General features: G+C 41.2%; 1 protein-coding gene across 1 annotated transcript in view; it reads left to right on the top strand.

Moving 5' to 3' along the window:
- LOC116063525 (sialoadhesin-like) overlaps positions 1-15,121 on the top strand; it is an 81,494-nt gene extending 66,373 nt beyond the window's left edge. The window contains exons 7-9 of the mRNA XM_036005806.1: positions 13,623-13,677; positions 13,831-13,949; positions 15,013-15,121. Coding sequence (XP_035861699.1) covers positions 13,623-13,677; positions 13,831-13,949; positions 15,013-15,070 — 232 coding nt within the window. The 3' untranslated portion in view covers positions 15,071-15,121. The remainder of the gene's footprint in view (positions 1-13,622; positions 13,678-13,830; positions 13,950-15,012) is intronic.
- The last annotated feature ends 9,879 nt before the right edge of the window (positions 15,122-25,000 follow it).

Here is a 25,000-nt window from a genome sequence, read left to right as displayed (position 1 = left end):
CGCGCTGTGCACGAGCCTAAAAGCATTTTACTAATGCTCTGTTAAAATAACAATGAAATGCTGCGTTATTGACTTTAGACCAGGTTTTTGTTGGTCAAGATAGCAATACTCCCAGAATGCACCTGAACACACCTCCCTGTAAGACCAGTTGTGGCAAAATATGATAAATCTGGTTTTTAATTGAATTATGGGGACATATACAACATGTATCATTGTGATATAGATAGGAGATGTCAATGTGTCTGCCTGGTGGAAGTCACAGACTTCCTCTGTCCTGCTTCCCGCAGCTGCCTTCCTCACTGCTACACATAGACTCTCCCCCCTCATGCAGTCCTCAGTTGCTGCTATGCAGCCGCAACAGCCACGGATGGCCTGCCGCTGTAAAAGCCACGGCGGGCACCAAGCCAATGCTTAAGCATAGGTGTTCAAAATGCAAGATCAGCTAAATGACTTAATCTAGTGGAAAATCCCCAAAAAGGTGGTCTTTGGCCTCAAAAGTAGCCAATTGAAGTGTGTTATCTGTGTGTGTGTTATCTTTCGTGCACATTAAAACGTCTTTTTCACATCTGACTCTGACTCTGCGTGAATTTTCTGAGACCTCGTTCTTGGACTTTTTTATACTTTGAAGAGAACTTGAAGAGAAGTTGACAAAGTGCAGCTGGCGATAAGGTCCGTGCCTTTAAATCTGGCCTTGAACCACGGACCTATATTTTGTTTCAACAGACCAGCATGTCCAGAATGCACCTGAACACACCTCCCTGTAAGACCAGCACGCCCAGAATGCACCTGAACACACCTCCCTGTAAGACCGGCATGCCCAGAATGCACCTGAACACACCTCCCTGTAAGACCAGCACGCCCATGGGCCACAGATGGGCGCGGGTGCATTTTCTATTTAAACGACGTGGGCGTTGGACAGGAAACTGACAACTGCGGCGGTCTTAAACTAGCAAAGACACTTGCGTCGGGCTTTGCGTTGCGCTGTGCCGGGTGCGAGATAGGACCCTATACTGCATGGGATTATCATAAAGTGTGTGTGTGTGTAAAGGGGAGACTCGTGGGTATGTACAGAACCCATTTTCATTCAGATATCTGGAGGTCAGAGGTTAACGGACACCTTTGAAAAAGGCTGTGCCATGTTTTTCCCTCTCCAAACTTTAGCTTAAGTTTGGAGCAATACTTAGCTTCCTTCCCAACAAGCTAGCACAGCATGGGTTCCTTATGTTGTCTAGTTTACTTTGATACCAATGTATTGTTCTAGCTTTGGAACAGAACCCACTACAGCCTCTAAAAGACAGTAAAGTCACCCTAAAAGATGGAGGGCTGTCTTTACCTTTAGTTGTATAGTGATCTTGGTCCGTAACAACATGAGGAACGGGAATCATCAGTTCCAACAAGTCATAATCTATCTAGTCTAATCTAATATAATGTATTAAAAACTAACTCTGTAAATGTATTTTAGATGGTGATCAGATGAAGATAAGAAGCTCCAGAGATGACGGAGAGTTTAAAAGAGGAGAAGCAGTCACACTGAACTGTTCTGCTGCAATCTGCACTATCCACCAACTGGAGGTCACCTGGTTCAGAGATGGCCACGCCCTCTCAGAGACTGGCCCCGCCCTCCATCTCAGCTATCTGACTGCAAAGGATTCTGGGAACTACACCTGTGGTTTGAAGAAGAACGAGCGCACCCTCTCCATCCCATACAGCCTGCATGTGGAAGGTTAGTTTGATCAGTTTTTATCTGAAAACATTTTCAGACCAGATCCAAACTCAACAAGTCGTCTATATAAACTACAAACTGAATCTAAACCACCTTAAAGCTATAGTCTGTAGTCAGTTCAGTTCAGTCACTTTATTATCCCAGTAGGGAAACTTGATCTTCAGTCAGGAGTGAAAGATAAAAAAGAAACACATTCAAGAAACATACAAATAGACAAGGCAACAATACAAAGACATGAGTACAAAAAAGGTTTCCTGCATGTAACACACACAACACAATTTATCACCACTGGAGCAATCTCTAAAAACAAAAACAAAAAAATATTACATTACATGTGCAAATTAGGCTGAGTTATTGCACATGGGACAAAGGAGTTTTTTGAACCGAGGTACTCTAAATCTGCGACCTGAGGGGAGTGGTACAAACTCAGAGTGAAGGGGGGCTGGTTTGTGCAGTCTAACATAGACCGGGCCTTGCGGACTACTTGCTGGTCAAAGATAACCATCAAGGGGGACTGTGGGAAACCTATCACCTCGCCAGCCACCTTTACAATATGGCTGAGGTGGTTTTTGTCCCTGATGTTCAGGTTACTGTACCAAGCAATCATGGCAAAGGTAAGAACCGATTCAATAAAAGATTTATAAAATAAGGACATCATTTTCCTATCTACATTAAAAGTGTTTAACTTCCTAAGGAAGTACAAACGTGGCTGTCCCTTCTTACAGACTGCATCACAATTTACATCAATTTTCAGGTTTTTATCAATGACGGTTCCCAGATACTTGTACTGTTCAACAAACTCAATTCCCTTTCCCTTAATGACAGTCTTAAATGGTGGGAGGGATACTTTCCTGACATCAATGACCATATCTTTGGTTTTTGTGGCGTTTAATTGGGCCCTCTGCTACCAAGTCATTTTAAAATTAAATTAAATTAATAATGTAAATTATCTGATGTATGTTATAATGTGTCACTTGTTGAGCCAAGTCAGCCTCTATGTCAAATAAAACACAAAGAAAAGACAAATGTTTTGACAAGTTTGTATTGACAAATAAACAAAGAAAGAAAACAGTTTGCCGGTCAAGTAAAAATGTTTCAGCACCACGGACAGAGACAGCTGATGGACAGAGACAGCTGATGGACAGAGACAGCTGATGGACAGAGACAGAGACAGCTGATGGACAGAGACAGCTGATGGACAGAGACAGCTGATGGACAGCGATGGTCGCTGTCCGTGGTGCTGAAACATTGTTACTTGACAGCGATGGTGCTGAACAGGCCAAGAGAGCTCAGTCACTGCCAGGCTATATAATGACATGGCTCTATTATACTGTATTGAACACGTTTGTTTACAACTCCACAGGTAGGCTACAGGTGCAACATGAAAACTCAACTGGGATGAAAACTTTGAGTAAAACTGATTTATAACATTCTGAGTGACTTATTCATAACTAAAATATAAATTCTTAGACGATTTTTTTTCTCACCATTTTGTTGTCTGCTTAACGATCCTCCAGAACAGATACATCTAACAAAACTATATACATATCATGGTCCCTTATTAAATCTTCACCCTCCTCTCCTTCATGGTGGCAAATCTGCCAACCACTTTGTCCTTGTTGATATGTCTGTCCCGCTCCACACTCAGCCAGGTGAGATGTGACAGCCTGGCCTCATCCATGCACCAACACAAGTCTGTCTTAATGAGCCGCAGACGGCTGAAACTTCGCTCAGTGCTGCTGATAGGAAGGGTTTTATAAATCCTGTGGAGAATGGTCAGGTGTGGGTAGGCTCTATCCATGTCATTGGCAATGAGGAATGGCAGGACGGCGTCGGTGGTGAGATCCGTGTTTAACTCAGAATACAATGCACGAAAAGAGCAAAACTCCTCCACTGCGTCTTCTGGCTCGGGCATGTCTTCTGAGTAGAAACGGGCCAGCTCAAGCATTTTCTCCTCAGCATCAGGGTGCTCAAACCTGTTTGGGCAGAGTACTGCCAACAGTTTGGCCATTTTTTTGAAGTCTGAAAATCAACTTTCAAACTGCCCCACAAAAACATCCAGAATGTCAAACTAAATTTCCGCTTTGAAGCGGCGTCTGCTGTCCTCGATCTGGTCATCCTCTGCGTCCTCGTCAAAATGCCTTCTTCTCTTGCGACTCCTCTGCTCCGCAAACTCGGTGGCTGCGTGGCGTTCTCTGGCCAGATTTCTTGCTGTGTTCTCCATGCTGTCAAAGGCCTCCTCTGTGCGTAACTCTCTGATCTGAGCCACAGTTCTGTCAATAAGATCCACAACAGTGTTGACATCCAGAGACTCTTTCTGAAGGTAATTCAACAGGATGTATGTCCTCTTCAACAAATCGTTCCAAAACACCAACATGAACATGAATTCAAATGTGCTGAGTTTTGACAGCAGGCCGTCAGCTTCAGAGGCTGTCTTGGGTGTGCTGTTGTGGTGGTGTTGGATACGGTTCAGGACTTTGAGAATTGCTGGGAGGCTCCGTATCACCGCTTCTGTGGCCTGCTTCCTGGAGGCCCACCTTGTGTCAGAAAGGCTTTTCAGCGTAAGAACGGTTCTTTCCAGTTGCATGATTTCCTGTTCCTCCACCAGTATTTTAAATCTCGGAAGGCTTGAAGTTAAAAAACAGTACAAGGTCTCCAGTGTACCGAAAAAAACTTTAGCGCTACACAAACAACACGCAGCATCCATAAGAATCAGATTGAGGTTGTGTGCGCAGCAGTGGACATTAAATACCTTGTCTGAGTAATTTAGCTTGACCCTGGCTTGCAGCCCCGTTAACTGCCCTGACATCGTTCTGGCACCGTCATATGCTTGTCTCCTCAGATCATTTACATTAAGACCAAGGTCCTTTGTCAGCGAATTATTCAGAAGATCATAAAAGGACGCCATCAGGTAACTCCTCAAATTTAATAAAGCGCTCAATGCTGCTGCCTGTTTTGGTGACATATCTGAGTGAAAGAGAAAACTGATCCATTCTCGTTACATCTATGGAGGAATAATAACCGAGAAAAACTTTTCTGACTTTATCTCATCAATTATTGTGCTCAGTGTCTCTTTTTCATGCGTCTCAACCCGCTCTGTAGCTTTTTTAAATGAAGAAAACCTCATACATGGGTCAGCCTCAAAGTCATTGGACTTTTTACAGAAAAGCCAGCCGGTTACAAAAAAGGTACGGGTCAGTGGGATATTCCTCTTCAGACAGGAAATTGGCTAGGCGGTGCGCCTCTGAAGGACCCATGCTGGCGCTGCTGCTGGAACCAGAGGCATCCATGAACCGGCGAGGTATCCTCCACTTCAAACTGCCGGTGACAGTCGCCCCCCTCCGGTGAGCTTTTCTGGGCTGATGATGGTGATGGTGATGGTGATGGTGATGGTGATGATGATGATGATGATGATGATGATGATGATGGTGATGGTGATGGTGATGATGATGATGATGATGATGGTGATGGTGATGATGATAATGGTGATGGTGATGATGATAATGTGATGGTGATGATGATGATGGTGATGGTGATGGTGATGGTGATGATGATGATGATGATGATGATGGTGATGATGATGATGATGATGATAATGGTGATGGTGATGATGATAATGTGATGGTGATGATGATGATGGTGATGGTGATGGTGATGGTGATGATGATGATGATGATGATGATGGTGATGATGATGATGATGATGATGATGATGGTGATGGTGATGATGATGATGATGATGATGATGGTGATGGTGATGGTGATGATGGGGATGATGATGATGATGATGGTGATGGTGATGGTGATGATGATGATGATGATGATGATGATGATGATGGTGATGGTGATGATGATAATGTGATGGTGATGGTGATGATGATGATGATGATGATGATGATGATGATGGTGATGGTGATGATGATGGTGATGGTGATGATGATGATGATGATGATGATGATGATGAGAAGTACGATGTGAGAGGAGCACACGATGCTACCACACTTCTCCTACTATCTCCTTTTCTTTTTAATGCGCCAGATTTATATTTTCTCTCCATTTTCATAACTATTCTCTTAAGTGCTATCAGGAAAGTAGCCTATATAGCTAATGTTTACATTATACATTTGTGCCTCACGCCACCCTTAGATACTGTTGCTAAGTAGGAGAAGCTTGGGCCGGCCTTAGCAACAGTAACTAAGTACAACAAGCTAGAGGGGACTTGGCATGGTGCTCACTGCGCTGCCCATTGGCCTCTGTATATATATATATATATATATATATATATATATATATATATATACTGTATATGGCACTGCCACTGTCTAAGTGTACTCCCTAGATAAATACTGTCTAATTTTTGGAAAAAACAAAAAGCTATTTGACAAAGAACCAGACAGGAGTTGCATTCTGCATTTGAAGGTTAGACTGTCCAACTGACTCAGAAGGAAATAATGACGTGAAAAAATAAAGACAGCGTGGCTCATTGGCTTGCCAATTCCCATGATGCAAGGCAGTAAATAGAGTTGTGTTAAATTTGCTGATAAGTTTGCTGTTTGTTCTAAAATACAAAATGTAACTTCATGAATTTCGTTTTTTAATGTGTCTGCTTAGAGTGTAGTGTTTGGTGCCTGGTAACTGTCATTGTTGTGCTGGTTTACCATGGTAACCATGAGATAAGTGACTGTTACGTTTGATAAGAACAGCTGGTTTATCACAACATTAGCTCGTGTGAAGCAATTAGCTTCTTTCAGCTAACAATCTGTAATATGTCACTTGGTGGGGCCCCATTTTCGTCAAGTGATGGAAGATCGGCGGTGATTGAGGGGCCACTTATTGACACGGGGCCCTGGGGCGGCCACACCCACGCTACCTCCGCTACTGTGACTGTGTCATCAGCAAACTTCAGAATGTGCCTGTCCCCATGCTGGCTTCTACAGTCGTTGGTGTAAAGAATGTACAGCAATGGGGACAGGACACAGCCCTGAGGACAGCCAATGGGAGAGGAGCGCTGTCCTGACAGAGAGCCATTAACCATAACCCTCTGAGATCTACATATTAAAAAATCTACAATCCATCCGACAAAATTTACATCTAGATTAAAATAGGTACGCAGTTTACAAGCTAAAATATGTGGTTGGATAGTATTAAAAATACTATTAAAAAAGTCTGACATGAGTGCCAGGACCTTCCAGGTTGTTGGGACCGTCGAGGAGGTTAAACATTATCTTTTTCAAGCAAAGGGTTTTCAGCCAACATGTGACTCAAAGACCAAAGACTCAGAGACCATGTGGTCTTTCAGACAAAGGATCTTGGCCTACGGTAAAGTCCACATCCCTTGCTCCAAACTCCTAAATGAAGGAAAGGAGCTAAGAAAGACGCAAAATGGCGTCAGGGAGGGGCCTGCAGATAAGGTTCGACACTTTCAGCTTCACTTTGACTCTCCCATTGGTTCAGAGGTACCATAAAACCAGCATGGAGCCAGGTCTGGTGGCCTGAGCTATAAAACTCCATGTCACCCCCCACTTCTCGTCTTTGCCCTGTGACTTTGGTCATTACAGCATGACACACAGAAACAAATGCTTTCCACCTCAACTCCAGTTGACGACAGGTCAGCACGACAAGTTTGTGCTAAAACTTCCATTTTTGAAACTAAGTGGATTTAATTTCGGTGCGGGGAGCACCGTGGATCCTCTGAAACCACTCGCCAGTGTTTTTATATCTGCAGGAGAAGGAAACGTTTTTCTTTTAAAGTCGACTCTAGCTCCCTTCCTTCTACTCTTTTAGGAAGGAAAGCTTCCTCTGATCTGCTGACGAGCAGACACGGACCCCTGTTTCTTTCGTGGAAACCTACGGACAAACGGACTGAACACACAGTAAGAAGGCTTACGTCTGGGCAGAGATAAATAGTGTGTTTTATTAATGAGTAATTTGCTATTGCTGCTACTTTGTGTTACCATTAATGTGATCTGATTAATACAGCGCTACTGCTGCGCGTGTAATGTATTAATCTAGGATTGTGACCGCTGAGTCAAATCTATTCTGTGAATGTACTCTGATCACGGTGCATTGTTGATATGTTGTGTTGAATATGTAGCTAGCTTGTTCAGGCTGTAAATGCTACTTTCTGCTTCTCCCACTGCTGAGGAGTTTTAGGTACTGTTAGATCCAAGTATATATATATATATATATATATATATATATATATATATATATATATATATATATATCTTTCTTTCCTACTTCTCTAACCTTTCTCTTACACACACATATATGAACACATAGCTAGTTACACACACGTGCTAAGGTGAACAGCTGGGCAAACAGCGAGTCACATAAACTGCAGAGCACGCACTGCTCCACAGTTCTGCGCGCCGGTGTCTCCCTCTTGTCAACCACACGTGTGCAGACACGTTAGCTTAGCAGCTAGCCTATTGTTGGTAGCACATAGCTTAGCCTGAATGAGCTAACGGCTAATCTTAGGCCTAGCCTATCAATATCGCCCTCTTGGGGTGAAACAGTTTTGTTCAGCTCACATGAGTAGCCATTTCTGTAGTCTTTGGCTAGACTACACCTCGTCAACCCTCCCCTAATCTTTCACACCCACACACACACACACACACACATACACACACACACACACACACACACACACACACACATACACACACACACACACACACACACACACACACACACACACACACACACACACACACACAGAGGGTCTCTCCACATGCTGTTCTGTTTTCGTTTTGTTTTGTTGTACTTAAAAGAAACGTATATTGGTTTTAATTGATCAAAGGATTATTGATTGGCCATTGATAATTTTGTTAAAAGTTAATAAATTTTACTATACTTTAATTAGCAGTTGTTTGTGATTATTTGTGTATTATTGTATTAATTGCTGGTTAAACACAGGTCAGTGCTCGGATTTCACCCTTCCACTGACAATGAGACTATTACACAGGTCAATACTAACCCCCGAAGTTTCAGGGTGGTGCCCGGTTTTGATTGTTTGTTGATTTGATAAAGTTATTAATAACCATATTCATAACTTTATTAATATTGATAAACATCTTTGATAATATGCCAATAATCTGATCTGTACCCCTACGTGTACCCAACAAGGTGCTTATACAGAGAGTTAAGTAAAGTGATTAAGGCATCTTCTACCCCCATCCCTGCCCTATTTGCAAACTGCATGGGGTCCAGAGCCCCCCCACCAAAGTTATCAGTTCCCTTTTGACCAGCCTTTCAAATGACTTCATGACCAGTGAAGTCAGTGACACTGGTCTGAGGTCATTTGGCATCTTAGAGGTTCCACTTTTAGCCACCGAAACAACAATGCAACATTGCTTTAAAATTCGTAATCACCACACCAAAAAAAGGACATTATCGTGTCCTGTCCACAACTCAATAGATTCAATAACGTGACCATATCACGAACTGCCATGAGACTGGGCTGGTACACAGGGCTGAGATAGATGGTGCTGTGGTCAGACAAACCTAATGGGGGTCTAGAATAAGCTTTATATGCTCCTTTTATAGAACCATAACACTGGTCCAGAATCTTATTTTTTCTAGTTGGGCAGGTGACGTACTGGTAAAGATTTAGGGATTTGCTCAGTTTACAGTTATTAAAATCCCCCATTACCAAGCACGGGGCATCAGGGGAGAGGGACTGGAGTCTTTGTGTCACTCTGTAGACAATATGTGCATTTGCTTTTGAGTGTATATAGTGGCGTTTTTTGGCGTGGGCGAACCGGGCAGCCGCCCGGGGCGGCATTTTTTCATATCATATGGGGGGGTGGCATGAGAACTTAAAAACAAAAAAAAACAAACAAAAAAGAAAAGTCCTCTGCGCCGCGAAGCGGTTTTCTGTTATCTAACATTTCACTGTGTGGGGAATTGGCAAATCGGCGCCCCCCTCTGCAGCTGCAGGCGCCCTGCTGGCACCCCCTACTTTCACAATGAAATGGACTAGTCCGTAGCGGTGTGGGGCAGGCGCGAAAGATAAACATACGGTAACAGGAGAACTGGTACACAAAGGCGGAGCAAGACGAGTCTAAACCTTTCTTTTATGGCAATGGCATAAACGCGAAAATGAAACAAAGTTACCAAAGCGGCTCAAATAAAAGACATGTTTTTGGCAGTAGCAAGGTCCTGCTGCAGGACCTTCATCAGCTCCTGTGGCTGATGATAGTGGTGGTGGTGTCGGTGTCGGTGGCAGCGTCATGCACAGTGAGGAGGAGACTCAGGAGGAGAGGGACAGAGATGAGGGAGTGAGGGTAGAACCTGCGTTAACCTTAATATTTTATATTATTGTTGCTCTCTGCTCTTGTTACATTTTTTTATGATTGTATATATTTTTGGCACATTTATTTATATAGTGTATATTTATTTTAAGTTCTCATAGCCTATACTGTCATATTTTGTGCAGAATTGTGTTCATTGTCTTTTGGCAATGTTGGAGGTGGAGATTGTGTACCTTAAAAAGTGTGTTTCATGTTGTAATTGCAATAGTTAATTTTTTTTTTGGAGGGGGCGCTCGAAGGGGGTCTCGCCCAGGGCGCCATTCAATGTAGAACCGCCACTGGGTGTATATACACAACTGTTACAAACAACTGGGGGAATTCTCTAGGGAGATGAAATGGACGGACAGAGACAGACAATAGTTCAATGTCAGATGTGCATATGGACTCCCTGATTGTAACATTATTACACCACTGCTGATTTATATATAAACAGACTCCGCCTCCTTGAGATTTTCCCGTGTCATTCACATCCCTGTCCAGCCTGCCAGGCGCTCCAAAGCCGCTGATTGTCATTTCCAGGTCCGAGTCTGTAGACGTAATCCATGTCTCATTGAAGGCCATAATGCACGCATTTCTGTACTCGTGTAAATACTTAGTGTTTGCCTGCAACTCGTCAGTCTTGTTCCTGAGTGACTGAACATTTGCGAGGATGATAGAAGGGAGCGGGATGTGCCGCAGTTTCTGACGTTTTAATCTCATACGGATGCCTCCTCTTTTCCCCCATCTCCTCATTTTAGCTGAGTTTTTACTATCCCATCCATGAGACTTGTGCTTAGCGATCTCTGCATTAACATCTTGAATAAGGAGCAGATCCATATGCATGTCCACTCGGTTTGGATAATCCCATTTCATCAGAAACTCCCGAGAATATTGCCTTAGTGGGTGGCGTGGTTGAGGTTGGAGACTCTGCGCGTAATAGATTACGTAAAATATATCCATGACTGCTTACATAAACAGACATAGAAAGTCTGGAAAATATGCGGCCAAAACAATGACGAAAAGCAACTCTTAACACAGAAAACACTCAGACACAAGCACACCTGCACACCTGCTCTAGGTCACGACATGAGCCGCGCCCCTAGCTTTCTGTCACCCCCATGAGGAACTCTAAGTAATGACAACAACACAACAACACTGTCGGCACGTCCACATGATACAAGCTTTCCGTGATCACGCAGCATTTCATTGTTATTTTAACAGCAAATTAGTAAAATGCTCCTAGGCTCGTGCACAGCATGCGCACACTATGCTTGTTACACACACAGGGACGCACAGCAGCACACACACATGCAGAAGATTACAAATAAAAATATTACGGTGCAAATCCTCCCTCATAATAACAATGCTCCAAGGTCCAAACACGCCTGGCTTTTAAAGGGAATGGGAGATGATCTCTGATTGGTTTATTGCATGTTACGCCCAAAACACACCTCTGATTAATGAAGACACTAAGTACAACCCTTTAGAACCATGAGCACCGCGCACGGACCCTTTTTTTCTGCCGTCAAACTTGCAAAAGTGGATTTGGACACGCCCTAAACACACCTGCACCAGGCGCTTCACACCGTGCGATTAGATCGTTAAAATAGGGCCCTAAAGCTTCAGACCTGCTGTGATTGGTCTATTTGACGACATGTTTTGCAGCAGAACAGTCTGTGAACATCTGACATATTATCCTCTTATAAAGCAGCTGAAGCTAATATGTCAGAATGTTACAGAGCAACATGACGTTAGCTGCTTTAAGGTTAAAGTGTTTCCCTCTGACTGTAATCTCACCATTGTCTCCTGATAATGTCTGATGTGTTCTACAGGAGGAGGTCTGCCTCTGATCGTTCGTCTGGTGGTCGGGGTCCTGCTGGTTCTCTTCGCTGTTATTCTGGTCGTCTGCATCATGAAAAGGTAGTTTAATAAATCTGTCTGTCTTCGTTATACAGCTTATATATATATATATATTATATACAGGTTATGTTTGTTATTGTGGTCATGGTGTTGTGTTGTCACCTTTTTGTCACTTTTTTTTGTGTCTGTTTGTGTGTGTATGTGTGTGTGTCTGTGTGTGTGTGTGTGTGTGTCTGTGTCTGTGTGTGTGTGTGTGTGTGTGTGTGTGTGTGTGTGTGTGTGTGTCTGTGTCTGTGTGTGTCTGTGTGTGCGTGTGTGTGTGTGTGTGTGTGTGTGTGTGTGTGTGTGTGTGTGTGTGTGTGTGTGGGTCTGTGTCTGTGTCTGTGTGTGTGTGTGTGTGTGTGTGTGTGTGTGTGTGTGTGTGTGTGTGGGTCTGTGTCTGTGTCTGTGTGTGTGTGTGTGTGTGTGTGTGTGTGTGTGTGTGTGTGTGTGTGTGTGTGTCTGTGTCTGTGTGTGTGTGTGTGTGTGTGTGTGTGTGTGTGTGTGTGTGTGTGTGGGTCTGTGTCTGTGTCTGTGTGTGTGTGTGTGTGTGTGTGTGTGTGTGTGTGTGGGTCTGTGTCTGTGTCTGTGTGTGTGTGTGTGTGTGTGTGTGTCTGTGTGTGTGTGTGTGTGTGTGTGTGTCTGTGTGTGTGTGTGTGTGTGTGTGTGTGTGTGTGTGTGTGTGTGTGTGTGTCTGTGTCTGTGTGTGTGTGTGTGTGTGTGTGTGTGTGTGTGTCTGTGTCTGTGTGTGTCTGTGTGTGCGTGTCTGTGTGTGTGTGTGTGTGTGTGTGTGTGTGTGTGTGTGTGGGTCTGTGTCTGTGTCTGTGTGTGTGTGTGTGTGTGTGTGTGTGTGTGTGTGTGTGTGTGTGTGTGTGTGGGTCTGTGTCTGTGTCTGTGTGTGTGTGTGTGTGTGTGTGTGTGTGTGTGTGTGTGTGTGTGTCTGTGTCTGTGTGTGTGTGTGTGTGTGTGTGTGTGTGTGTGTGTGTGTGTGTGTGGGTCTGTGTCTGTGTCTGTGTGTGTGTGTGTGTGTGTGTGTGTGTGTGTGTGGGTCTGTGTCTGTGTCTGTGTCTGTGTGTGTGTGTGTGTGTGTGTGTGTGTGTGTGTGTGTGTGCTCCCCTCTCTCTCCTCTCTGAATAATGTGTGTATGAAGACACGTCAGCCATTCATTTTCAGACCGGTGGAGGAGGTGGAGGACTCCATCACCTACAGCTCTGTAGCCAGAACAGGCTGAAGACAAACCACACCATGATGGCAGATAAACTTAATTTTAAATATTGAATTTTAAAAAAATCTGAAAAAAACAACAAAAACATAGAAAAAAAAAATAAATTCAGAAAAAGCCCAGTTTTTATTATTGGGGTGGTTTTAACCCCCCTATTCCCCCACGTAAATTACAGTGATTGTTATTGTGATCATGGTGTTGTGTTGTTATTGTGATCATGGTGTTGTGTTGTTATTGTGATGATGGTGTTGTGTTGTTATTGTGATCATGGTGTTGTGTTGTTATTGTGGTCATGGTGTTGTGTTGTTATTGTGATCATGGTGTTGTGTTGTTATTGTGATCATGGTGTTGTGTTGTTATTGTGATCATGGTGTTGTGTTGTTATTGTGATCATGGTGTTGTGTTGTTATTGTGATCATGGTGTTGTGTTGTTATTGTGATCATGGTGTTGTGTTGTTATTGTGATCATGGTGTTGTGTTTGCAGGAAGAGAGCAGCAGGTCTGGATCAGACAGCCGTGGGACGGGACGGGGAACAAGAGGTGAGCTGAGGCTAATCACCGATTTTTTTAGTTTGCAGGCGAAGGATATAATGAGTGTGTATTTCCTCATCTCTTCCTGTCTTTCTTCATCTCTTTCTGTCTTTCTTCATCTCTTTCTGTGTTTCTTCATCTTTTTCTCTCTGTGGTTTTCAGCACTCTGATAACATCTACAGCAACGACTTCCTGCAGCTTGCTGAGCAGCAGGGACCCAGCAGCGCTGTGGAGGAAGTCAGCTACGCCTCGGTCCAGTTCACACCCAAGAAGCAGGCCAGGTACTGGAGGCTGCTAAACATGGCCCTGTTCATACCTTCAGACTTTGGTATTTTCAACATGGACCCTATTTTCCCCTGCAGTGGTTTCTAAGTGACTGATGTGAACAAAACTCCAGTATTGAACAGTTAGTGTCCACTAAAAGTTCTGTTGTTGCTGCTGACAGACTCAGATTATTATTCTAAGTGTCTGACAACATTTTGGGATGGATCCCTACAGAGATAGACCTTTTAGTTAAAGAGTAAGATCCTTTTAGTTTAACATGAAACAGCCCCGAAATCACCATCACCAAACTACACCAGACTCCATGTAAATAATCAGGACTTTTAGCGTGTATAGAGCCAGCATATTTCCACCAGACTCCATGTAAATAATCAGGACTTTTAGCGTGTATAGAGCCAGCATATTTCCACCAGACTCCATGTAAATAATCAGGACTTTTAGCGTGTATAGAGCCAGCATATTTCCACATGTAAATGGGTGAATTAAGGGTTTATTTCAACCAAGTCAGAGTGGTGATTGTTGGAACAGTGGAAAGATGAACCAAGACGGCTTTTGATAGTTTTATTTAGTTTCTGTCCTCTTTGAATGCAGTGTGTTTTACGATGCTAAAAAAAGTCCTGATTATTTACATGGAGTCTGGTGGGTTCGGTGATGGTGATTTTGGGGCTGTTTCATGTTAAACTAAAAGGATCTTACTCTTTAACTAAAAGGTCTATCTCTGTAGGGATCCTTTCATAATGTTGTCAGACACTTAGAATAATAATCTGAGTCTGTCAGCAGCAACAACAGAACTTTTAGTGGACGGTAACTGTTTAATACTGGACCAGTTTCAGAGATTGTTGTTCACATCAGTCACTCAGACACAAACATGAGAACATAGAGTCCAGGTTGATATACTGTATACCAAAGTTACCGTTTCAAAAAATAATAAACTTTATCCTCGGGCGTTCACATTTCACTGAAGTAGTGGAGGACTCAGAGTTTTGATGCTGAATCATATGAAGGTTTTTCTCTTTCTCTCTCCGATGACTCATCTTCTATTTGATATTTATTCATTTTCAGACCGGTGGAGGAGGTGGAGGACTCCATCATCTACAGCTCTGTAGCCAGAACAGGCTGAAGACAAACCACACCATGATGGCAGATCATGTTTTTTTTAAATTTTAAATTTTAAATTTTTCATAATTATCTTTTTATGAGTAAATTTCACATCAATTGACAAGTACAAATGGAATTACAGTTGTTAACATCAGAATTGCACAGAAGCAAAGGTTTCTTCTTCCAGATGTCCAATGTCCATTCCCTTTTAATAATATGTATACGTATATATATATAAAAGAAAAGCATACAATTTAACTTTTTACATCCAGAGGGGTATAGAAGCAAAAAGCAAATACATAAAATGAAAAAATAAATAGAAATAGTAGCAGTTTGGCATCATTCAGTTGTGTTCACATCACTGAGGTACATTGGGAAACTCAAACAAAAAAGAAATCAGATAAAAAGTGGACGTTCCTTCAGCTCGTTATCTTGACGAAATCTGGTCTTAAAGGTCTGATTAATTAAACCCATTTTTCCCAGTGTTTCATAAATATGTCTAACTTTAGGTTGAGAGAAAATGTAACCTTTTCCATAGTATGTATATATATATATATATATATATATATATATATATATATATATATATATATATATATATATATATATATATATATATCTATTGTCACATCTATCCAATGATTAATTGTAGGTCCAGTATGCAACCTCCATCTTTTAGTTAGGGCCTTTATCTGCTGCCAGTAGTGCACCCATTAAATATTTGTCAATAGCACTCAGTTCTGGGGGGATATACCCTAAAAACATGATTTTGAAATCAAATGGTATATGTGTGTTTAAAACATCTTGTATTGCTTTATGTATATCTTTCCAGTAACTTTGTATGTTTGGACATTCCCAGAACACATGGTAAGGACCTGCAGCCTGACATCCACAATTCCGCCAGCACTGGGAATTACCATTACTTTGATGTACCTTCATGAGTGGAGTGATGAAATATAGAGCTACATTTTTCCAGCAAAATTCCTTTCATGCATGGGATTTTGTAGTTTTCCATTGTAATACACAGATGTCCTCCCATTCATTGTCCATTATTGTTAGACCTCCTTCCCGTTCCCATTTGTTCTATATGTATTTTGTTGAGGAAGTTTCAAAATTTTGCAGACTCTCTTTTATAGTTTAATGTTTGATTTTTATGCATCAATAAATAGCTGGACAAAAGGTTTACTGGCTTCTCTACGGTCCTTGTTTTTTTTATTTTATGATTGTAGTAATGTCGGAGTTGAAAGTATCTATAGAAATCTTGTTTTTGTAGTGAAAAATTGTCCAATAGAGTTTGAAAACTCACAATAGCCTCCTTCTGTGTAATGCTACATAGAGATGTAATGCCTTTTTTAATCCAAACCTTGAATCTATTGTCAAATTTATTCTGTGTGAAATCCAAATCATAGGCACACCAGCTCAAAACCTTAATATCTTCAACCAATTTTTTCTGTAAGTTTATTTGATTAGGACAATGCACATTAATCAACATTTCTGTAAATGCTCCAGTGTCAGCCATTCGGCTAATTTTCAACTGTAGTCCTAATTACCTAGCATGCATGTCTTTATGGTGGGAAGAAACCGGAGCAAACCCACGCAAACATAGTGAGAACATACGAACTCCCCACAGAAAGGCCTGCTGTGAGGCAGAAGTGCTAACCACTGAGCCACGGTGCTGCAAGCGAATTTGTGTTTCCTAATTAATGATCTCCAGACCTTGAGAGAGGAGTTTACCCACGGATTCTCTAGTCTATCTATACATTGTTGTAAGTTTTTATCCGGTAATGCAGATTGTATATGGAAATAAGGTATCACACTGCATTCAATATTCTTCCATTGTGCTTTGTAAGTGGGATTACACCAGCAGAGTAACACTCTCATCTGTGCTGAGATGTAATAATTCCTCAGAGATGGAAGACCCCAGCCGCCTTTCTGTTTTTATTAGTTGTAGCGTTTTATATCGGATTCAAGGTTTTTTCCCTTGCCATATGAATCTCTATATCATTTTGTCCCATTCAGCAAAATTGGTTTTGAATAATCATAACTGGGAGCGTTTGAAATAGAATTTCGGTAAGATTTTGATTTTAATTGTTTCAATTCTTGAGCGTAGACTCAGGAAGGGTATGAGATTCCACCTTATAAGATCCTCTTTGATTTTATAGCTCAGGGGGTGATCATTTTTCTCATGTAATTTTGACAGATCCTTAGGAAAAATGACCCCCAAGAATTTAAAAGATTCCGTCTTCCATCTCAGAGGGCACGATTCCTTTAATTTTTCACATGGACTAAAAGTATATGTAAGAGTTTCAGTTTTATTGAAGGTCATTTTATATCCTGATATAGAACCATTTTTTAAGAACATCATGACTTCCAGCAGAGACACCTCAGGGCTTCTAAGGTACAGGAGGACGTCGTCCGCGTAACACGCTATTTTATGTTCTACCTTGTTAATTTGTATTCCCTCAATTTTGTCATTCTGTCAAATACGCTGGGCCAGTGGTTCTAAAAACATCGCAAAGAGAAGCGGAGACCAAGCACAGCCTTGTCTCACTCCCCTTTCTAACAGAAGTGGTTCAGATAAGTGACTCTTTATTTTGTTTCTCGCCGTGGGGTTATCATAGATAGCTTTAATGCTATTTATTATTATCTCACTGAAGCCAAAAAGGTACTGCCAGCTGACCGAGTCAAAGGCTTTTTCTGCATCCAGGCTTAGAATTAGAGTAATGTGCAGAGTGCGTCTTATGTTGTCTTGCGTTTGCCGCATATGTATAAACCCCGTCTGGTTATTATGGATTAAGGTGGGAAGTAAATTTTCCATTCTTTGGGCCATTAAAGATGTATATATACGGTAATCAACATTAAGTATCGAAATCGGCCTGTATGACCTGCATTCAGTATTGTCTTTCCCGTCTTTATGTGTAAGAGTGATGACAGCCTCTTTCCAGGAGGGTGGGGTCTCTGCTTTTTTCAATGCCCAATTACATGTAGTCAGCAGTATGGGCAGAAGCTCTACTTTAAATGCCTTGTACCATTCGGTTATAAAAACCATCACTTCCTGGTGATTTGTTAGTTTTTAGTCTGTTTATTGCCTCAGTTAATTCTTCTGGTGTTATTTCTTAGAGCTTTGTTCTGTTCCTCGGTCATGGATGGTAAATTTAGGGTTTCCAAAAATGTATCAATTTGATCTTCTTGGACTTCTACTGTCCTGGAATAAAGTCCTTTATTGAATGACTTAACCCTTGTGTTGACTTCGGGTCACATTGACCCGTTTTCAATTTTTGTTTTATATCAGAAAATATGGGACGTAGAAATAAGTGCTGAAAATGTGTAGAAGAAAAATTTAACAATTTAAAATGTTGGAAAAAGCAAAAACAAACTGTGACAAAAAGGCATCAAAAACGTTGAAAAGGTTGATGGGAAGACAACACAAGGGTTAAAAGTCTCTTGAATCTGTTCTTGTTTGCTTTCAATAATGTTTTTTACAGGGTCCCATATTTTATGTATTGTAGTACTATTTGCATATTGCTTTTTCAGTTTCCTAGCCAATAATTTTGTAAATTTAGAGCCGTTTTCATAATATCTTTGTTTAGTAAATAGCATTTTTTTTCTCAACTTCTTGAGTATACATTAGATTCATTTCATTTCTAGTTTTTTTTATTTGTTGCAGTGTACTTGCATCCTGAGTCTGTGCGTGAGAGCCTTCCAGTTGCTTTAGCTGGTTTTGTAATCCGAGCAGTTTTCATTGCTGTAGCTTGTTTTTTGAGCAAGGACACAGCTATGATCTTACCCCATAAAACGGCTTTTGCCGCATCCCACCCATAATGGGTGCTGAGGTCTCTCCGTTAACATTTTCTTTTATGTACATCTGAATTTCATTAGTCATTTGTTTCTTGAAGGATGAGTCATTAAGAAGGCTAGAATGAAACCGCCATGTTGTATTTCTTCGGTAACCTTCCAAATTGAGAGTAAGGTATATCGGGGCGTGATCACTTAGATCTATTGTACCAATCTCCGAGTCTATGAACCTTGACCTGTCTCTGCTGAAAACAACGAAGTAATCAATTCTAGTGTATACCGAGTGGACACTGGAATAATGCGTATATTGTCTTGCATCAGAGAACATTCTCTCCATATATCTATTAAGCCTATGTCATTCTTTTTTTTTTACCTTTATTTATTCAGGGAAGGTGCAGGAACGCCCTGATCACATTCACACATTCATACCTGGAAGCTGCCCAGTACAACCAGAGTCTGATCTGCTGGCCACTGAGCAGCTCCACTGGAGCGGTTGGGGTTAAGTGCCTTGCTCAATGGCACCTCAGTGGTGGTAATGAGGGAGGGACAAGTGCTGTTCTTTCACTTTCCCCACCCAGATTTTTTATCCTGTCGGTCTTGGGATTGAACCAACAACCTCCCGGTCACAAGCTCGCGTCTCTAACCTTTAGGCCACCACTGCCCCTTTAGGCCACCACTGCCCCATTCATCAATTCTTTAACATTTTTACTTACTGCCTTAGAGGTATGTGATGGGTGTGATACATCTAGTTTAGGTTGCAAGTGCAGATTTAGATCCCCCCCACATATCAATACTCCTTCAGAATGGCTCACTATCATATCAATGATCTTCTTAAAGAACGAGATATTACTTCCAGGAGGAACGTATATGTTCAGTTGGGTGATCTCTGTCCCTTCAAATATTCCTCTAACCAGGATAAATCTGTTCGAAAGTTATTTTGTTAGAGAGTAAAACAGCAACACCTCTCTTGCTTGGATTTGTATGATGAAAAGAATTTATTTGTGAAGCCCATTTTTCTTAATTTTTCATTCTCCACATCATATAAGTGTGTTTCTTGTAAGTAAACAACTTGTCCCTTCTCTTTTTTCATTTTTGAGAGTATCTTACTACGTTTTACTGGGTTTAATATTCCATTCACATTGAAAGAGACAATCCTGAGTTTTTGATTAGCCATTTCTTAGTAAGTAAACTTAAATTGCCATCAAGGTGTGCTACAGACCCTCCCTCTGGTAAGACATTAAAATAGGAACATGAACCAATACAGGTATTAACATTGAACGAACTAAACAAAAACCGAACAGTAGCTTCCAAGGGTAAGGTCTTTGTGAAATGAACCCTTAAACAGCCAGAGTATCTCTGGCTTTGGAGGGAAAGTCTCCTTAGACACCTGTGGGTGAAGGGCCCTCCATAGCAGCTTAGTCCATTAAATGTCCATCCCATTAAGTGTTCAGTGCTTTCAACCTCCGACTTATTTTAACACCTCTTTTTTCAAAGGAGATTTGGGAGAAAAAAATAAGAAATAAAAATCACTACCTGGGTTATGCATTATGACTTATGATGTATCTACTTCTCTTGTCTGGTGATGAGTTCTGTTTTAAACTTTAAGCTGAGTAGAGCTGAGTGTGTTTTGTGTTACCTCGTGCTTATAGAATCTTATTTGAAATATTCTCATCACTTTTTAAGCTGACGTTTGTCTGAAGACCTGGAGTTTTTCTCTGATTTCGGCTCTCCGAGGTGAGTCTCCACCGCATGCCACTCGTCCTCCTCTCGCTGTACGCCAGGGGTTCCGGTTCGGTTTCTCGAACGGGTCCTGTGGTAGGGGCACCACTTTAACCAGGAGACCTCTGTCCTCCATGTCTCTCGTGGCCTCGTTGATCGTATGGTAGAGTTGTGTCCCATCCTCGTAAAAGACCCGTTGCCTGGCTGGATATGGAGTCTGGAAGCGGATCCTCTTCTCCTTTAATTTTCGCTTCACCTCGTTATATTCCTTCCGCTTGGTCAGGACGGCGGGAGGGTAGTCGTGATCAAAATATATTCTCTGCTCGTTGAGGAGGATTTCCTTCTTTTCCCAGGCCCTACGTAGAACTTCTTCTTTTGTTATATATCTGTGAAATTTAATCACTATCGACCGGGGTTTGCCTGTGGCTGCAGGTTTTGCAGCTAGTGCTCTGTGCGCTCTTTCAATGAGTAGTTCAGTTGTCGGAGGAATGTCAAGTTCTTCTCTGAGGAGTGTTTCAATAAAAGTTACAATCGAGTTTCCCTCCTCGTTTTCCGGTACATTGTACAGTCTGATATTTTGCCTCCTTACTCTTCCCTCTTGATTGACCAGCTTCTCCCCGTGTTGGCATTGAGCTTTATGCATGCTTCTCATCACCTGTTCCACTGTTAGCATCCTAGTTTCGACATCGTCAATGCGGTCCTCTGCTTCTTTAATCCTCTGGTTTGTTTTATTGATTTTTTATGTCATCTAACTGTTGGCTATTCTCTCTTCTGAACGCTTGGATTTCCTGCAGAATCCGCTCCATGTTCACCTTTGGTTTTCCATAGCCTCTCTGTCGTCCGCCATCTTTGCCATTAGCATTCGTCTCTGTAGCTCGCGATTCCTCGTCATTCTCGTTAAGCCCCGCTGTGCTTTTCTTACTTTTCTCCCTTGTCTCCATTGTTGCCCTGCTATCCAATTGTTTTTGGTATTTCTTGGATTTATTCTCTGATCGTTATAGTATTCTGTCGGAGGAGACCATTTTTCACACTGCCATCTTGGTGGTGGCGGATAAGGAAGCCAAATTTTAAATTTTAAAAAAACTCTGAAAAAAGCAAAAAAAACTTTTGGAAAAAGCCCAGTTTTTTATTAATGGGGGGGTTGTAACGTATCCCCCCCCTCCCGCAAATTACACCTGTGATTTCACCTGTCCCTTTGTTCCTTCCGTGTATATAATTATGTATCCGTCCTTGTATATTTTTATGTATCTGTGTATATTATGTATCCGTCCGTGTATATTATTATTTCACCAGTGTTCTCTTGTTTTTGTTTGAGAGTTCCTGTTTCCAATTTCAGAGACAACAGAACACAGGAACAGGAATGAGATATTAAAACATAATTAAAATATATTATTAATATATTATTGATATTAAAATTAACAAAGACTTGTCTTGAGCGTCTCTCCTCATTAAAACATGTCTTCACTGTATAACGTGGTTGTCTAACAGAGTTTCTGAAAGACTGAAGTTACTGGAAACCAGCAGCTGGAAGGACGAGTTTATCACTTGAGACAGAAAACAGGAAGTGAGATCTTCTTCCTCTCAACATGTTAGAGTCTGAAAACACGTTTACAACTTTATATTATACTTTTACAAGTGAAAGGCTGAATCTAATATTGTCTCTGTGTGTGTGTGTGTTTGTGTGTGTGTGTGTGTGTGTGTGTGTGTGTGTGTGTGTGTGTGTGTGTCTGTGTGTGTGTGTGTGTCACTGTGTGTGTGTATGTGTGTTTGTGTATGTGTGTGTGTGTGTGTGTGCGTGAGTGTGTCTGTGTGTTTGTGTGTGTATGTGTGTGTGTGTGTGTGTGTGTGTGTGTGTGTGTGTGTGTGTGTGTGTGTGTGCGCTCCCCATAATGTGTGTATGAAGACCCGTCAGCCTCTGCGGTTTTAGACTCGTGTAAAGGACATTGATTACTGGATAGTAGTAGTTTATTTGAACATGTAAAAAAAAAATAAAATAAAATAAAAAAAAATATATATATATATATATATATATATATATATATATATATATATATATATATATATATATATACACACACATACATACATACATATATAAAATTAAAATGACAGATAAATAAGAACATGTACTTCTCAGCACAATCTACCAAAATTATTATAAGTAATTCAAATAAGAAATCCCATGTTCAACAAACTAAACAAAAGTGAACAAAAATAAACAAACTTTTCTAGTCCTACCCCCTTTCTCTATTTTATCCTTTAGTTAAATACAAAACAATTCAACATAATTCTTTAAATACACGTACACCGTATATCTACCTACCTACAGCTCACATATACCCATGCATACACAGACACAGATGCATATAAACATGCATACACACATTTATTTAATTTTTTCTTTTTTTCTTTTCCATCTATCTTCTTCCTTTCCGTCTATCTATAGTAAATCAAATAATAACACATCCATACTAGACTTAGTATATAGGTCCAGGAACCTAACAGTCAGCATACAATACTAGAGATAGAGCTGATGCTGCAAAGTTTCCTCTGATGATAAGATAAAGAAGTCATGTTTGATAAAAAAAAAGATAAAGAGCAGCTGCTGATGAGGGTTGGCATGGCGATCTGACAGCCTTGAAGGAGCTGATTTGATAACATTTCAGTTGAACTGTACTTCTACCATTTCATGTGACAAATGAAATTGACACATTCACATTTTACTCTCAAAACATCACAATTTACACACACACACACACACACACACACACACACACACACACACACACACACACAGAGAAACACACACACACACACACACACACATATAAAGTAATAGTTAACATAAAGTTAAATTCAATTATAATAAAACTCTTAGCTGAAAGCTGAGCTCCTCTCTGAATAGTTACTTTAGAGTTTCCTGAATGACGCCCGGAACCGGAGCCGCTTCTGCTTGAGGCTGCTGCATGTCATGGTGAGTGTTGATTGGCTGATACACATCTAACATCTACCAACCAGATAGCATTGTGGGCGGGACATGAAGTGAAACTCAGTGGTGAGTGCTGATTGGCTGATATATGTCTAACATCTACCAACCAGATAGTTTTATATATTATGGGTTTGGCAACTGCTGCTTGTTGTTGGCGTTGAAATCTTCTTTTTGGGTTTTGATATTTACATTTTATTGTGTGTTTGTGTGTGTGTGTGTGTGTGTGTGTGTGTGTGTGTGTTTGTTTGTGTGCATACGTGTGTGTGTGTGTGTTTGTCTGTTTGCGTGCATGTGTCAAGGTTATTATAATTTTGCATTTTTCATTAGTTTTTATTTTTATTTCGTTTTGTATTTTCAAATTCAGTTTAGTTTTTATTAGTTTTAGTCTTTTTTTGTAATATGGGTTATTTGTCGGGGGATTCAAACAGTCAGAAAAAGGATTGTGTAATAATAACTCAACAAAAACATTATACAATTTTAGAAATATGTATTCGCAATGTATTCAACAATAACACCAGTAAATAAAATGTACATATGATGATGAGCACAGATATGTAAACAGTCTACACAAGACGCCGCAATAAGTACAAAATGTGTAAGTGACGTGTTCCAGGAAAAAGCCTAAATAGCTAACAGACTAAAGAAGACAGACATGAACAGGTGTTTTGCACTTTAGTTCGAGTAAAGTGGCGAACGTTTTGAAGTCAATCGACTCACAGTTGTTTAGACATCCCATTATCAATACACCTATTAACCCACACTTCCTCCTGCTGTTGGTGTTCCTATGTATGTACTAACCAGCAGCTATCAGGTCGCCGGTGAAAGCCTTCCTGTAGTGTTCTCTGTCCTGCTGTTGTCGCTGTCATTCTGCCTGGCCATACATCCATGCCGTGTACCCATACAGCCATGCCCTGTACCCATACATCCATGCCCTGTACCCATACATCCATGCCCTGTATCCATACATCCATGCCCTGTACCCATACATCCATGCCCTGTACCCATACATCCATGCCCTGTACCCATACACCCATGCCCTGTACCGGGGTTAGCTTCTGTTTCGGGGAAAGGGGGCTTTGCGTTCTCCTTTACCTTGTTAAGGTAAGCTAGGTTAGCCTCCTTGTGCATGCTTTTCAAATGTACTTTCAAATTCGTGGGATTTTTCCCTGTAATAAATTGTCCACGTATTTTACCACCTTCCACTGCGAGGCACTTGCTTTTATCTGACACAGTCATAATCAAATAGGATTCTGCCGCTTTCTTCTGACTTTCGGTACCACCATAATGCCAGGCGAGGGGCACGGACATGTTGTGTTCAATTTGACGTGGAATGTCGGAATTTCTGGGTTCCCAGTCGGAAACTATACATGTCTATGGGAAATGTCACGGTCGGAAAGATATAACGTTATTTGCTCTGTGAAAGACATTGACAAAGACGAAAACTAAGGA

The sequence above is a fragment of the Sander lucioperca genome, chromosome 10 (genome assembly GCF_008315115.2).
Source record: "Sander lucioperca isolate FBNREF2018 chromosome 10, SLUC_FBN_1.2, whole genome shotgun sequence".
In the NCBI taxonomy this organism is placed as follows: domain Eukaryota; kingdom Metazoa; phylum Chordata; class Actinopteri; order Perciformes; family Percidae; genus Sander; species Sander lucioperca.
The sequence above is the reverse complement of the archived record's forward strand: the minus strand, read 5'-3'. Positions and strand labels throughout refer to the sequence as shown.